The sequence below is a fragment of the Coenobita brevimanus genome, chromosome 54 (assembly GCF_032717465.1).
Source record: "Coenobita brevimanus isolate Jiangsu-jjx chromosome 54, ASM3271746v2, whole genome shotgun sequence".
Classification (NCBI taxonomy): Eukaryota; Metazoa; Arthropoda; class Malacostraca; order Decapoda; family Coenobitidae; genus Coenobita; species Coenobita brevimanus.
This window is the reverse complement of record NC_137007.1, coordinates 182,217-198,790: the sequence shown is the minus strand read 5'-3', so window position 1 is coordinate 198,790 and position 16,574 is coordinate 182,217. Positions and strand designations below refer to the sequence as shown.

Below are 16,574 nucleotides of genomic sequence, written 5' to 3'. Positions count from 1 at the left end.
TAGCTCCAGACCCGTTCGTTCCTGGTGAAGCTACTGCTGGGTGCTGCTATATCACCAACCCCTTCACTAATGTCAGAAATGCAATCATACTGGTAAAGAAAAAAAACAGGATATGCTGCCCATATGAGCAGTAATACATGTAAGATAGTAATGGCACTGTGCATGGATTTTGCAGTATAGTGTCTCGTACCACCCAATTTACCATGTACTGGAAGATTGTACTAGACTTAGACATACTGTACCTGGGATCCACATCATAATACAATAATTTTATCCATAGGGAGGGTCAGGCATCACAGGAGGACTGGCATCGGTTATATGGCAAGTGTTCTGGCAACGAGATCTACCACATCAAACTGAGTGATTCGCGGTTCTTTGGAGAGTACGAGGGAAAGAGCTTCACCTATGCCAGCTTCCACTCACACAGGAAGTTAGTCAAGTGTTTGTTTGTTATGATATTTTAATGCTCTTTCTTTTTTTATCCACTCACTTGTGCTATGTCCAGATGACTCTACACTGAATGACAAGCCAAATGGCTTCCTGCACTTCAGAAAACAATTTAGGAAGTTACAAGAAAACCATATAGCTAAGCAACAAGTACGTATTCAGTGATCTAGTGGGTTAATATGCTCAAACTAGATATGGCCCATAAGAAGTTTAAATACTGTACTGGGGATCGTTGGGATGTAATGCTCACATGATGGAACGCAAGGAAAAAAATGACTGGACATTCATCCCATAAATACCTTAACCCCAGGCCCTTATGCACTCAGTGAGGCATAATATTAAGATGTACTTCTTCAAAGAGGAAATTTCAGTTATCCTAGTTGAACCTCAGAACTTCAGGTTAATCACCTCGTCTTTGGGTGGGATTAAGGTTGACTGCCATGAACAGAAAGTTTCAGTTATTCCAGTTGAAGCTCAGGACTGTGAGCTTATCACCTCCTCTTTAGGTGGGCTTAAGATTATGATGATGATGGAGGTGTGGCCCAATCTGCTGAGCAATGATGGTATATTAGCTTTGTGAAAGAGCTGTACCTACATATGAAAGTGTTCATTATTAAAAAGATACAATGTAGTTTTGGCCCAACTTGACATTCTTTAGGTGTGAATGGAAGTGGAACGTATGTAGTTGTGTTTCATCTCTATTCATACCTGTAGAATGTTACAGGTTGTTTCAAAACTCATATCTTCTCAAGCTATAAACATTTCCATATCTAGTGCATTAATCTTCATTTGAACTCTTCATGGAAATGAAATCATGGCACAATACATACCTATTTTGTGTCTTTCCTTTAACGCATCATGTCCCGAGCTATTTCGCACCTCTGACACCCCCCAATCCCGAGGTATTTTTGAAAAAAAAAATTTTTGGCTAAAACCTCCACTTTTGGTGAGAAACATCGAAATTTCATAGAGAAATCGCTCACCTGAGGTTTAAAATATTCGATCCAGATAGCAGTACCTCCTTACCTGACTGGGTTTTCTAACAGGCTGGCACCAAAGAAAACGAGTTCGATGGGAGGGTAACTATTTCACACCACTCATAAACGGTATTTATATATTTACTTGGTACGAATTTATATGTAGTACGAGAGTATATTTGTTTTCAAACAGTAATATAGGCATTATAAGCATTGTTTCACTCACTAACTCATCACCATACCTGACACTCTTTTGCCACATTACCTGATCATCACATCTGACTGTTTCTTCCTCTAATGCTATGCAAACTTTATCACATTGTCGTCGACTGGGGAATCACTCTGGCCCTGAATGTCTTTATTGGCCAGGTCACTGGTAACAGGCGAATTGCCGAGACAATGGCGTGCGGGGGGGGGGGAGGTTATGCGGTGTAAGGCATTGTGCCTGCTTGGCATCTTGTAGAGGAATAGAGAAAGGTGTCCCGTGTATATGTACGAAAAAATCACACGTGAAAATTGAAAATTGTGTAAATTAGGGACCTTGCAATTGCACGACGTACCAGTACATCGTCAGGACTGGTAAATGCAAAATGTTGCAACGTACCCATATGTCGACGGGACTGGGCGGGTTAATACAGTATTTGTTTCTTGAATAGGCCTGTGTGTAATATGTGTACCTCCTGATCCCAGATATGGTGTGGTATTGGTTGGGGTTTCCCAAGTAGACCCACATGAGTTAAGATGCATATCAGGGGTGCAGTTAGCTCAGTGGTATTGCTTCACGATGGTAAGGTTAACAGTTCGGGCCCACTTCACGATGGTAAGGTTAACAGTTCAGGCCTGCACCAGGTTAGTGTATTTCAGGTGAGAGATATAGTGGTTTCTCCAACGATCTTTCTTTGCCCTTCCGAGGTACAGTATATGGTCCATTGGTCCTAGCTCGGGGCTAGTCATAAGAGGTGACTACAGGAGGCGATTTTGTCTCCAGTCTTTCTCTCCTTACTGTCCACTACTAATCTCATGACCTACCTTGCTTCATGATATTTCCATGTTTCTTCCAGACTTTATTTTCCCTCTACTCCTACAGTCCCATCTTACCATGTTATGGCTTGGTGGTAGTTCATTATTCCTTTATATATATATATATATATGTATATATATGTATATATATATATATATATATATATATATATATATATATATATATATATATATATATATACTAGCGACAGTCTGCTTCCTGATCCCAGATACGCTATAGCATTGGATGGTTTGTGTTTTTCATATTTGCTGTTAGTAGCTGTATAATGTAATGTGTGCTTGCTGATCCCAGGTACGGTGTGGCATTAGTTGGGGTTCGACCGGTAGATCTTCCTGAGTTCTACGAGGACACCATTCTGCTCAACCCTGGCCCCCGTCACATCATGAAGAAGACAGACACGTGTTTTTACATGAGTATAACGAAGGAAGAGAACAGTGCTTTTGTGGTTGGCACTGCGGGATCAACTGCAGAGGGTACCACTGAGGGGGCCCAACCTGCCCCAGAATCTGCTGCCACCAAGGACCCAGAGAAAGGACTGCTTGTTGGAAGTGAGAGGGAAACAGATAGGGAGGATCACATAGCTAAGCCCAGAACAGGTATGTTACCGATGTTTTACATTAGATCGGATGGTGATGAGGTTCAGATTCTCTCTCTCTCTCTCTCTTTTAGTTTTATTTATTTTTCTCTCTGTGGCAAGTCCTTGTTATGCCAGTTTTTTATGCTTTTCTGGGTGGAACAACCCTTGTGAACTTTATGCTAATTCCAGATGCTTCATGTTCACCTGAGAGTTAGTAGCCTTAGAGGTTAATACTGTCACCATTAGCTAATTAATATATGGTCAGACAACACAAATGTTCATTTCTGCTAATGCCAATCAGTTTTATTCATCTAGCCTAAGTGATTGTGAGAGAGTTAAAACCTCAGTATATGATTGACAAATGTGGCCTAATGAAAGTATATTGCTTCTTGTAAAGCTGCTTTATCATTTCCCCCTATTTACCATACCATGGCTTCCTGTTGTATGGAAAAAATTATGATACTCTATTTTTGAACATATGCCTCACTTATAACAAGGACTTTACTCAACTTTGCTGTTGTTTATGTTAGTTGATGCTGCTTCCCCAATGAAGTTTCCATTAGTAGATACTGTATTTTTAACCATGGCTTCTGTGCTTACTTACAGTACATCCTATGTTTTGACTGCCGTAGTTTTGAAAATATGTATGTGTGTGTAATTTTAATACTCTTGGCTTCCAGATTGTAGTGACACAGCAACATTTTGATACTTCCGAATACTTCTTTGTTTTGTAGAGGTTGATAAAAATGATGGTAGCATTTTATAATTATTAACTTTTTTCTTCCTTTCTTTTCTGTCAGTTCTGTCACATTGTTTGAATGTATGATAAACATGTTATGCGATGGTTTTTTGTTAAATAATGACACTCTGAAATTCTGGAATTGTAACCCTTTCTCTAGTGTGGGCATCAACTTTTCAGACTGAGGTTGAACTTGTGGTTTTGATTTATTGCTGACATGATGCCACTCAGGGATGTGATACTGGTCATTCTTGTCATTCTCTGCTAACTTCGTCACAACCAGATGTCTCTCCCAAAACTGAGTAAAACTGCCTACAGATAACTAGAAAATAATTGAAAATACTTGTACTTCATCAGATTAAGAAGGTTGACAGTATACAGTATTACAAAAGAAAAGTAAGAAACCTGATATGTTAACTATGGCACCCACAGTCACTGATGCCTAAACCAATACAGTGAAAGAGTTACAGGTGTGTAGATGTATATGTGTGTGCAAGTTTGTGACTGTATTTTAAAACATACTGTATTACAAAGTGTACCATACTTAGCAATGATAGAGAAGGGTCAGACATTGTACTCATCTGTCCATCTGTTTGTCTTTTGACAGATGTCTTTCTCCTGGCAGGGGTGGCCACAGACAAATTGCCTCCATGTCACCCTGTTCTTGGCCATCAAGTTGCCCTCTCTCCAGCTCTCTCCCTCCTCCCTTTCCCTCCACTCCATTTCTCCATGTCATCCTTGATCTTCCCCTCCTCTTTTACCCCACTAGATCATGCATATCTCTCCACATGGGCAAACCATCTCAGAGTACTTCTGATGCTTTCTAGCATATTCATATTGACACCACAGTGCTCTTTCACCAGCTTCTTGTGTTTGTCTCTCCATTTAACTCCATATGCTCCTTTGTGATAACTCATCATTTTGAGGTTCAGAAATTACTGTTGGGAACTAGGTACTCATCTTCCCTTTTGCATTCTAACTTTTGATAAGAGGGCCTTACTTATAAAAATATAACTAGAGAAAACAGGATCGGCTACAGAACATTATTTGCCATGAACCCCTTAAAATCCAGTGACATTTTTTTTTTTTTTTTTTTTTTTTTTTTTTTTAAATCATGGAGAGAACACTTTAAGGAATTGTTGAACATAGAGGATGGAAGTAAGGCAAGTATAAGTGGCTGGGGAATGGCTGGGAGAAGGAGGGAGGTGAGAAGACAGGAAGAAATCAGTAGGATAGAAGTTGTGGAAGCAATGAAGAAAGTTAAATTGGGGAAAGCCCCAGGAATTGATGGAGTGTGTGGTGAAATACTGAAGCATGGGGGAGAGATAATAGTAGAATGGATGTGGAAGATGTGCAGATTGGCCTGGGAGGAAGGTAGAGTCCCGGAGGATTGGAAGTCAGGTATGATTATTCCCTTGTACAAAGGAAAAGGGGGAAAAAGAAGTGTGTGGTAATCATAGGGGCATTTGTCTTCTTAGTATAATAGGAAAAGTGTATGATAGGATACTTATTGACAGAGTTAGAGAAAGAACAGAGAAATTAGTTGAAGAAGAACAGGGAGGCTTTAGGAAGGGAAGAGGTTGTGTAGATCAGCTACTCATTCTTAGATCTTTAGTGGAAAAGTTTCTAGAGAGGGGAAAGAAGTTGTATGCGGCTTTCATGGATTTGGAGAAAGCATATGACAGGGTGGATAGACAAGTATTGTGGATGTGGTTGAGAAGATTAGGAGAAATACACTGAGGTGGTTTGGACATGTGGAGAGAATGGAGAATGAAAGACTGACTAAGAGGGTGTATGTGGGTGAGGTGGGAGGAGGGAGAGGGAGAGGTAGACCAAGGATGAGGTGGAGGGATGGAGTTGAGAGGTATATGAGGGAGGGGGGGGGTGAGTTGGGGGGAGGGTAGTCAAATGGTGGGTGACAGAGTGACTTGGAGGCGTTTTGTCTGCGGCCACCCTTTGCGGGATTGGGGCGTCGGGCTATAGATAGATAGATAGTTAAGAATATATGGAGTAGATGGGAAGTTGTTGAATGCTGTGAAGAGTATGTACGATGGTGCGAAGGCTGCAGTGCGTGTGGTTGGTGAACTAAGTGAATTTTTCTCTTTGAAAGTTGGGTTGAAACAGGGATGTGTCATGTCTCCATGGTTGTTCAATCTGTACATGGATGGGGTAATAAAAAAGGTGCAAGGTAGGGTAGTGGATGTTGGAGTGGCCCTGGTGAGAGAGGATAGTGTTTGGAAACTCCCTGTACTGTTGTTTGCAGATGATACTGTGTTGTTGAGTGAAGACGAAGGGGAGCTGCAAGGCTTGGTGGATGAGTCTGGGAGAGTGTGTAAGAAACGGAATCTAAAGGTGAATGTAGGAAAGAGTAAAGTGATGGTCTTTGAGAGAGGTGAAGTCAGTGAATGTACAGCAAGGTTGGATGGTGAGGAATTGGAAAATGTGAGTACGTTTAAGTACTTGGGTAATGTGATGAGTAAGGATGGAGGTTTGGAGGGTGAAGTGCTTGAAAGGGTACAGCAGGGAAGAAAGGTTGCTGGTGCTTTGAAAGCAGTGATAAGAAACAGGGAAGTGAGCATGGAAGTGAAAAAGTTACTCCATGACAGTATTGTGATACCAACTCTAACGTATGGAAGTGAAGCTTGGACGTTGTTGGAAGGACACAAGTCAAGAGTGAGAGCAGTGGAAATGACTTATTTAAGAGGAGCCTGTGGAGTCACATGGAGAGACAGGCTGACGAATGAGGATATAAAGGAGCGTTGTGGTGTGGATGTGGATGTGATAGGAAGCGTTATGAGGAACACACTGAGGTGGTTTGGCCATGTGGAGAGGATGGAGGGTGAAAGACTGACGAAGAGAGTGTATGTGAGTGAGGTGGAGGGGGGAAGAGGGAGGGGGAGGCCGAGGATGAGATGGAGGGAGGGGGAGGCCGAGGATGAGATGGAGGGAGGGGGAGGCCGAGGATGAGATGGAGGGATGGGGTGGAGAGGTATATGAGAGAGGGGGGGTGTGAGTTGGGAGCAGGGCAGTGAAATGGCGAGGGACAGGGCGACTTGGAGGCGATTTGTTTGTGGCCACCCCAAACGGGATTGAGGCGTCTGGAAATAGGTAGATAGATAGATAGATGCTGTTTCCAGGTTGTTTTATTGCATTAAGGGGAGACTTTTCAAGCTGGAGAGGTTAGATACAGCCATCATTAAGGCTTTCATTGCTGGAGGTCCTTCCCAAGTTTAATAAAATAGTTCTCTGAGTGCAAGAATAATTTAATTTATACATTATTGGATTTGAAAAGTTAATGCCAGTACTGTATGGGTACTTTTAATCAGTACTTTTTTCCTGAAACTCCTTTGGCTTGAATATGTAACTTTTATTTTCTTGCCACCACAAGATGATTTTATTCAGCTTAGGATAGAAAGTGAGAAAAGTATGAGTTGCATCCTGATGGTGGAAGATAGTATGATATGGAGGCAGTTGATTAGGTTTCCTACCACCTCTTCCTTAGGGATTTACAGTAAAACCTCTACAACTCGGCATAATACATGTGCAAGCCTTGCTGAGTTAGCCTATTTGCCGAGTTGTAGGGATGAACTTTAAGTTCCCCCCTAGCACACACACACAAAAAAAAGGAAAAATGGAAAAAAATGGAAGAAAATTAAAAGTTTTTACAATAAACAGTAAAAGCTGCCTTACCATGATTCCATGCAGTTGTAGGGTGTATTCCAGGCATGGAGGAGGACTTTTGGTAGTTTTTGGAGGTGTTAGGGGGGCTCAAGATCACTTTTGGGCACACCTTTACTGTACTGTACTTGACATTGTATATTATGTAAAGTACAATTAACACTATAAAGGCCATACTGTAATGTATTTATGACCTGTACTATACTGGGGAACTAAATACTAAACACTTAAACATTACTGTACAACTCAGTATCTTACCGAGTTGGGGGGATTTTTACCGACTCTCTTCCTCTCATGTGTGCATTTTTGGGAATTTTTAAATTTTGATTTTTTAAATGATTATTTTGAAGCCTTCCTGAGTTGTAGGGGTGTCCGACTTGAAGGATGCCGAATTGTAGAGGTTTTACTGTATTTTGCATATTACATTGTAAGATTCTCATGCATGTTATCATATTGGTTTAAAAGTCGACATAGTTTGCATCAATAACATACCAGAGGATGTTGAGACGTAATGTGCCAAACAATCACTAATGGAGAAATGCCAAGAAGTTCCCTATCCCACTTAAAATATGACCCTTAAACTGGTAGGGAAGAGATAGTGAATATGCAGGAATGTAGCCCTATGCCTTACCACAAAATCAGCCTTGGTCTTCATTGTTGTTGTAATTATAACTGCTGCTTTTATCTGTCTGTCAGCCGATGTATTCAAAGTGCCCCTTTGGTCAGTTCACTTTCTTCATCATCTCATATCTTCCATTTCCCCTGCCCCTCCCCAGCTTTCACACCCATATGTTTAAGCCTTTATATCATGAATGAGAAGACAGGCCCCCAGTATTTGAAGTATTTTATGATAATTCCTGAAGAACAGTATGACTTTTTTTTTTTTTTTTAAATCCAACCATCTATTATCCACTCTTGTATTATCCCATTAAGAGCACAGGGGCCCTAGGGCTAGGCCATTAGTTCAAATTTTTAAGGTATAAGAGACCAGTGACTGTCCCATGACAGCATTACTTAAGCAGTAAGCTCCAACCCTCCTCAAAAATAGACTCTTGATAGGCAACATCCAGTTAGAACACCTTAAATCACTAGATCACTAGACATCTAAATATTGTAGGAGAACTTTTATATATATATAAATATTAAGAGGGAACCTATGGATGAGAGATTACAGCCCTTGTTCCTTCCAAAGAAAGTTCAACAAAAAGTGAGCTGTTAACTCAACTCTGTAATGTGGGATACAGAATGATCATATTTAAAAAGCATAGATATTCCATAAATGTCCATCAGAGTTGGCAACATCCTTTCCTCATTACAAATTAAGTTTTAACCCATTGAGTCCAGGGATGTCTTTGTTATTTTTTCCCCTGCCTTTCATAGACAATTTACTTATGATTAATAGACTTCAGATTTGAAAGGTTAGATAGAGATTATTAAAAAAAAAAATCCCTTCCATTCTTGAGGCATTTCATAAATTGAATGAGATTGTCTGGTTCCAGCAAAAATAAACTAGGAAGGACATCAGTTTGTACTCATCCCCTGCCTCCCCCCTTTTCTTCCCACTCCATGTTTGCAAGTGAGTGTTTTGTCAAGGTGAACACAGAGATGGTCCCATTGGCATCTCCCCCCACCCCAGTGGATTGTCGGACTAAAAGATAACACCTCCAGATAAGAGCCTCGTAATTTCAAGATGTAGTTTCATAAGGAAGCAGCAGAAATTAGTCATTTGAGAGTCACTTTTTCAGAATGAGGATGCATTTAAAATATAAAACTCAGATCAGTTACTACATCAGCAATTCTGATCTATTAAATGGTTTCCCAAGCAAAATCATTAAGTCGTAAAATGATGTAAGTTGCTAGAAATACAGAAAATAAAGTAGAATCAATTGTTATGTAAACATTTCTTACCATTAAAAGTTGCATAAATGCTACTAAATACTTTTAAATTTATAAAATGTGTGTTGTGTGGCAGTGCTTTGGTACAGACAGTATGTAGTTAACATGTACAATAATTGTACTGTATAAATGTTTTCTAAGGCAGTGTTTCATGGTTGTATGGGTCAGCCTTTTATCACCTGATGGCTGGCTACCAAGCTGCTAAGTCTCCTGCAACTCTGTTGTGAAACGCAGACAAATAGTTGAATAGCTTTCATTCATTCAGTAATAATTTAAATTTGGTAGTTAGTAAAAATTCCCGATTAAAGGGAGACTGTCATGTTATCTCTTTGTCCGACCTCACAGCGAATGCCAATATCTGATAGGCACCTGATTTTCCTCCTTGTAGGACGGAGGTGTGTCCTGCTCAAGCTTCGAAAAGACGGTACGGCCAAACATTGCCAAGTGTCCGCTGGCTGCATAAGGTGTCTTGTATGAGTCTAGACATCTAGTGCTGTATTCTAAGTGACACAGGAAAGTTTTGTAGCACCTCTGCCTTGGCAACTAGTTCAGCATATTATGTTGTAATATTCTTTTGTATGTTATTTATGTTATGCAAAATAATTTGCATTAGTAACATCCATGAGGATATTGAGGTGTAACATGCTAATTATAATGCAAAGGAAGAGGTGTTGCAGAATCCCTGAAACCACATAGAATACAACCTCTAGCACACTCAGTGAGATGTTTCAGCTAGATTAGACGTCTTAGCTCCCTGTACTTAGTTCACCTTAACTTGGCAGAGATTTTTATGCTTTTGCAGCTAATTCCTATAGCTTAGTGGCAGACTTAACATAATACAGTACTATGGATATAATTCCATTCTATAACACTTTATGATTAGCATCATATTCTATTGTTAATCTTGTATTACGTAATATGTCGGTATTGTACTATGGCCCTTCATTCTTTCCATAGCACTTACTCTTTTACAGCTCTGTGGCAAAATAGGATTATACCAGTACCACATATCTGTATCTTTTTTATTGCACTTCTTTGTGAGCTATATGCTATTGTAGTGATCTCTCATTATGTGAGATGGCACTTTTAGGCCAAGTTAAAGTGGACAGAGTACAGTATATCCCAGCTGTCTCCCCTTCCTTCCTCTTTCTGGCCCCATACACTTGTCAGTTTCCATCCCTATCCTTGTCTGTCACTCATATACTGTATTGTGTTTGTACACATGTGAGCCATGGTTTCTACTCACCTTCTACCCCTATCCCTGACTAAAAGTAAGTCTTACCCAGGGTTTCACACCAAACAAAAGCCTGCTGTCCAGTGATATTGTGGTAGTTTGAAGTATTACCAGAGTGCATGAGAAACCCTTTGGAAATGCAGATAAAACGAAAGTGATGATATCTAGGGTTGGTGGCGGTACTGTCAAAGACGAGGGAGAGTGGTCATTTGCAGTTTGCCACAAGGGCGTGGGAAGTAATTCCATCTTGTGCAGTGTTTGTGATAAATGGGTGCACAAGAGATGTAGTGGTATCAGAGGTAGACTGCGAGATAATGCTGATTTTATGTGTGCAGCATGTCAGGGAGAGCAGATGGAGATTGTCAGGTGTGAAAGGATTGAACTTGCTGGTGAATCTCTTGAGTGTGTGGAAGAGTTTTGTTATTTGGGAGACATGTTGTGTGCTGGAGGTGGAGCTGGAGCTAGCTCTGTGGCTAGGGTGAGAAGTGGTTGGAAGAAGTTCAGGGAGCTCGTGCCTCTCCTGACATTGAGAGGACTCTCCGTACGTGCTAAGGGGTCTTTGTATGCAGCATGTGTTAGGAGTGTAATGCTGTATGGTAGCGAGACCTGGGCAGTAAAGGAGGAGAATATTTGCAGGCTCAGACATACAGAAATGACAATGATTAGGTGGATGTGTAGTGTGTCCCTGCGTCAAAGGTCTGGGGGGGCTGGGTTTATGATAGAAGAGTTGAGAGGTAGGATGGGTCTGGAGCATATTGGTGTTGTGATGAGGCGAGGTAGATTGAGATGGTTTGGGCATGTGGAGAGGATGGGGGATGATAATTGGGTGAGGAAGGTGAGAAGTGTTAATATTGAGGGTGGGGTTATGAGGGGTAGACCGAGAAAGACATGGAACGAGGTCATGAAGTGTGACCTCAGGGTTAAGGAACTGAACACGGAGGCTGCAATAGATCGTGCAGCATGGAGATTCGCCATTAGGTGACCAAGGCCGATGCATGCAGGCATGTTGGAGCCTGTAAAAACGAAATGAAACGATTGCATATCTACTTTATAAGGATCATTAAGGCAGATAATCAGTTTTTGTTGAGTACCAGCCTTTTCCTTATATCATTTCTACTCTAGGTAAAAACACTCAGGGGTATAGAAGACCTCACTAGAAGTTCTCATGGCCAAAGCTTGCAGTGACACTTTCTTATTTTGTCAGTCCCACCAACTACAGGTGTTTGTTCGATGTAAAATCCTGGCTAACGACTTCCCTCAGGCCACAGCTGTACTTCGTCCTTTTTCAGGCTGTATTCATCAGCGTTTGTTGTCCCCATCCCTCATGTTTTTCTATCTCTCTTTGTACCTCTTCCACTTGTGCCTTATTAGTTTGATATTTTTAGGCAAACATTACACTCTTTAGGGTCACTTACTTTTGCTTAGTTTTAATCTTCATTCTAGTGACATAGTTTTTTTAAATTGGAGGGGTTAGATACAGCCTTCATTAACACCACTACTATACATTGTTTCTGAAAGATGACTATATCATCTGTTAGTAGCAACACACACACACAAACACAATTCCTGTATACTACAATAGGTAAATACACACGAGCAGTGTACTATAACTATATTGTATGTGTCATTGCCGTCATGTTGTTGACAGTCTGCCCTTACTATCATACTGACACTCACTTGCTGTCACACTCTTGCCTTCACTTTCACATTCATCTAAATGTCAGTTTTGCTCTCTCGTATTCACTGTTGACAGGTATGCTAGGCCAGACAGACTATGGTTACACAACAGCAACAACAACAAATTTAAAATGCTTTTGCCTTACGTTTATCTCGTCATTTGTCACAGTGTTCTCTCTTTCTCTCTCTCTCTCTCTGTCATATTCGTTACAGCAATACCTGAGATAGTGACCGCATTTGGTGTTGTCAGACCATCCAAATTTTCAGTCCTGCTTTGAAGAACTTAATTTCACTTGAAAAGTTCATCATGATGAGAAAAGAACATTAATCATGGTAGTACAGTACAGTAATAAGAGACGAGCAGTATGGAATAATTGAATTCCAGGGTATTGAGAGGATAGAACCTCTCCTACCAGTATAACCGTCACATTGTCACTATCAAGTTCAGAACTCTTGTGCATTTTAACTCTTCCTGAATTTTAGCTCTTGTTTGTTTGAAGTTGATTTTCTTTCATTTTCTTGTTTTTAGATTCCTTTTTTAGCTTTTTTTTTTTTTTTTTTTTTTTTTTTTTTTTTTTAATTGCTACTATTTGGTGCCCATAAAATTATGTGTATTTGAATTTGAATATCAAAATAATGGATAATTTTTAAGCTTAACTCCTGGAAATATAATTTTACTTTACCATCAACTGCTATCCTGAATCTTTGTGCCTGTTGACTGTCCTGCCATCCATATGTGGCACAGGCCAACCAGCACACTGCATGTGTTGTAACTTTGTATTGTGTTGGTTATAACATATGTTAAGAATGTGTTATGTAGCATGTGTTATAATTGTGTGTCATTTTGTAGCATGTGATCAGTACTGTAGCATGTAAATACGGTAAGTGTTTTGTTGTAGCATGTAACATAAATACAATATGCTCTGTAAACATTGTCATGTAACTGTATCATATGTCTTACATTTACCACAGTGGTCGCTTCTTCCCAATGATATACAGCACAGTATTTTCTTCTTTTATTCTTCCTGCATACAGGTGATCTTATTCAGCATGAGAAGGATCTGTAGTACCCTAATGAAGGGATTAGTTAAGACTACAGCTAACTTCTCCAGTTCAAATAGTTTTCTCAAGATCTGAAGAAAATCATCTGGTGTAGCAAGAGTAAACTAAGATGTCATTGGTAAATAGGAATTAATCCACACATTCCTGTAGCATAGCTTTAGTTTATAAAAAATAAGCCTGTATTGGTATATAAATGGTACTATTTATATCACTATTATTATCATATAAAGCTTATTTTCTAACTAACATTAAGCTCATAAGTTCCCTTGTTTCTGCTTTGCTGTAAATAAATACTGTAATTTGGAGGAAACTAATTTAAAAATGCAGTATCAGTAAACTTTGTAGCGTAACCCTGCATGGCAGTAGATGGTTCATGTTGTTTTCAATTGTTGATTCTCAGATCTTTAGGACTGTATTCTAAGTGGCATAGGGGTCATGATTGCACCTCATTCCTTATAGATTTATCTTGCAAATTGCACCATCTCATTCTCTTATTTGCCATTCATACGTGGTGCTGCACAGGGATACCTTCATGTGCTGGCACCAGTATAACAAGGTAGTTTAACTGCTTGGTTATGCAAACATCTCTCAACTCCCTTACAGTTCCTTGAAAGGTGGGTGGTGGACTGCAGGAAGAGGACAACTTCAACCTGCAGTTTACCTGCTTCCACATCCAGATGAACCTGGAGTTGCAACAACAGTTCTGCTACTACCTGTATTTTTTTAATATTAACATAGTTTGCATTAATAACATACAAGAGGATATGAAGATATTTGCAGATTAAATTGCTATGAAAGAGGTTTTACAAAATGTCCATAGCCATTTAGAGTATGGCTATAAGAGTCATGTTCTAGTGTAACTTTGGAGATTTTGAAATGGGTCTTCTTTAGTGAGTTTTCTAATGTAATGCTTCTTTTTACCTTCTTAAATATTACTGATGCCAACTGTGTTTAGCTTAAAAAGACATAAATAACATACAAGAAACTATTAGCCTTGTGAATCCTGTGCCCTTTTCTTTTTTTACTATATTCTTTCAAACTCCAGATGGCTTTATTTAGCTTTTGAGAGACTTGAAACTGAAAATGATTACATAGATCCGTCATCTACTTCTCTCCACTATGAAGTCTCCCATAAGCTAAAGAAAATCATATAGGAATGGTGAGAATATAATTTTTAAAAAATTTATTGTATTGAAGGGATTAAGTGGTAGTCTGCAATATAGGATGGTAAGGCTGTGAAGTCTCCTGTGCCACATAAGATATGGCTGTCACCTGTCAGGGCAGAAGTTAGGGCGCTCTTGAATTTCAAAAAGAGGGATCATATTTTTTGAGCCTCTATCTCTCTTCTTCCACAATTCTCCTCCTCATGAGCACGTGAAATCTCCTCATGAATATATTGTAGTAGTTAATTCCTCACAAGTGTTTCTGTTCATCATGAGCTCATTTATCCTCGTAAGGAATACAGTACTGTATATGTGGTGTGGATGTGGATGTGATAGGAAAGCATTAGGAGAAGCACATTGAGGTGGTTTGCCCATGTGGAGAGGATGGAAAGCGAGAGACTGACGAGGAGAATGTATGTGAGGTGGAAGGGGGGGGAGGGGGAGGCCAAGGATGAGATGGAGGGATGGAGTGGAGAGGTATGTGAGAGAGGGGTTTGTGAGCTGGGAGCAGGGCAGTGAAATGACGGGAGGCAGGGCGACATGGAGGCGATTTCTTTGTGGCCACCCTTTACAGGATTAAGGCGTCTGGCAATAGATAAATAGATAGATAGTGTAGACAAATTGTGCTCCTCACAATTACACAAGTTCTTCTTCCTATTGGTGTTTTTTTCCTTCTTAGTCACAAATCCCCTTCCTGTGAATAAAAAACGTCTTCTCCTTCCCCCCCACCACCACCACCACAGCTCCCTGCCCCAATACACATACATTGTTTATCTATCTTTCTACAATAGACCCTTGTTTGACTCAGTCACTGTATAAAAAAAAATTACTGTTCACATTGAAGCATGCAAATTTTTCTGTAAGAAGCATTGTTTTCTGGCAGGTGTGTTGGGGGGGGGGACTTAAAATCTTCCTTTGACCTTATTGAAGACTGTACCCCCCACTATATAGTACATGTGCATTGAATCACATTGATCATCTTTAGGCATAAAAAATAGTAATTGAACAAGACTATAATGGTGATAAGAGACCAGAATGTTGAAATTTAACTTAATTACTGAAATTTTAAATAATCTCTATACCCTCGAGGGCTGAGGCTAGGCCTCAGAGTCCTCAAAGTCACTCCCTGGATTTGTCAGACTTGCAAAATGTGTTGGACACCTTGCAAAATAGGTTGGGATAGAGTTTGATAAACTCAATCCCAACTTATTTTGCGAAGTTTTTTTTTTTTTTTTTCTTTTTTGCTTGTTTCAAGCAAATATAGCTTGCACAAAAAAAGTCTATTAATCTCTCTCCATAGCCAGATCCTTTAATCCCAGTAGAAGTGGCCACAAACAAATAATCTCCATGCCTGTCATCCCCAGCCACCATTTAAAATCTTCAGACATTTGATATCTCCGGACATTGAAAACTCTCAAATATATAAGGTAATAACTAACTAACTAGTAAATTTGTAATCTCTCTAAAAATTAAAGTGTGTACTTGAAAATCTGTCTTACAGTTGGTACATTGCACAATCCTGTACAGGCACCCTTCACTTTGGAATGTACATTATCAAATTAAGAAATATTCAGGAAAAGTGTTGCTTTAGCAACATGAACATGATGCATGAACATATGACTTAAGCACAGTTTTATTTTGAATCATGACCAGAGTAGGTGTATATATTTCATTTAGCACAGAGAGTGCCAGTGGGATAATTGAAATATATTTGCATAGGAATCCTTTGCTATTCTCTTTACTTAAACTTGGCCTAAAATTGCCATTTCACTATCTTGAATGCTGAGCTGTAATGAGTGATTAGCACCAGAATGTAGTGATAATCATGAAAAAGTTAAGGAAATTATTTACAACCTTATCATTACTTTATCCAGCCATTGAGGTGCAAATTGACAGAAATCTTTGCCAAATTAGGGTGGATAAATTACTGTATGAGCAAGGGCTGTGCTCTTTCAGTCTTTAAGGTCATTTAAAAAGCTTGAGTGAGTGAAACATTGTTACTCAATAAAGAACTTGGCATAAAAGGTGCTTCAGTCATTTGAGCATCCTGACTGAAAACAGATTTGCAGTTACGTGATTCTA

General features: G+C 39.7%; 1 protein-coding gene across 1 annotated transcript in view; it reads left to right on the top strand.

Annotated features, from left to right (window-relative positions):
- Positions 1 to 16,574, top strand: part of LOC145400916 (potassium channel subfamily T member 2-like) — a 222,844-nt gene that overhangs the window by 79,538 nt on the left and 126,732 nt on the right. Inside the window, exons 13-14 of the mRNA XM_080273274.1 lie at positions 281 to 430; positions 2,758 to 3,062. Of these exons, the coding sequence (XP_080129400.1) occupies positions 281 to 430; positions 2,758 to 3,062 (455 nt within the window). The remainder of the gene's footprint in view (positions 1 to 280; positions 431 to 2,757; positions 3,063 to 16,574) is intronic.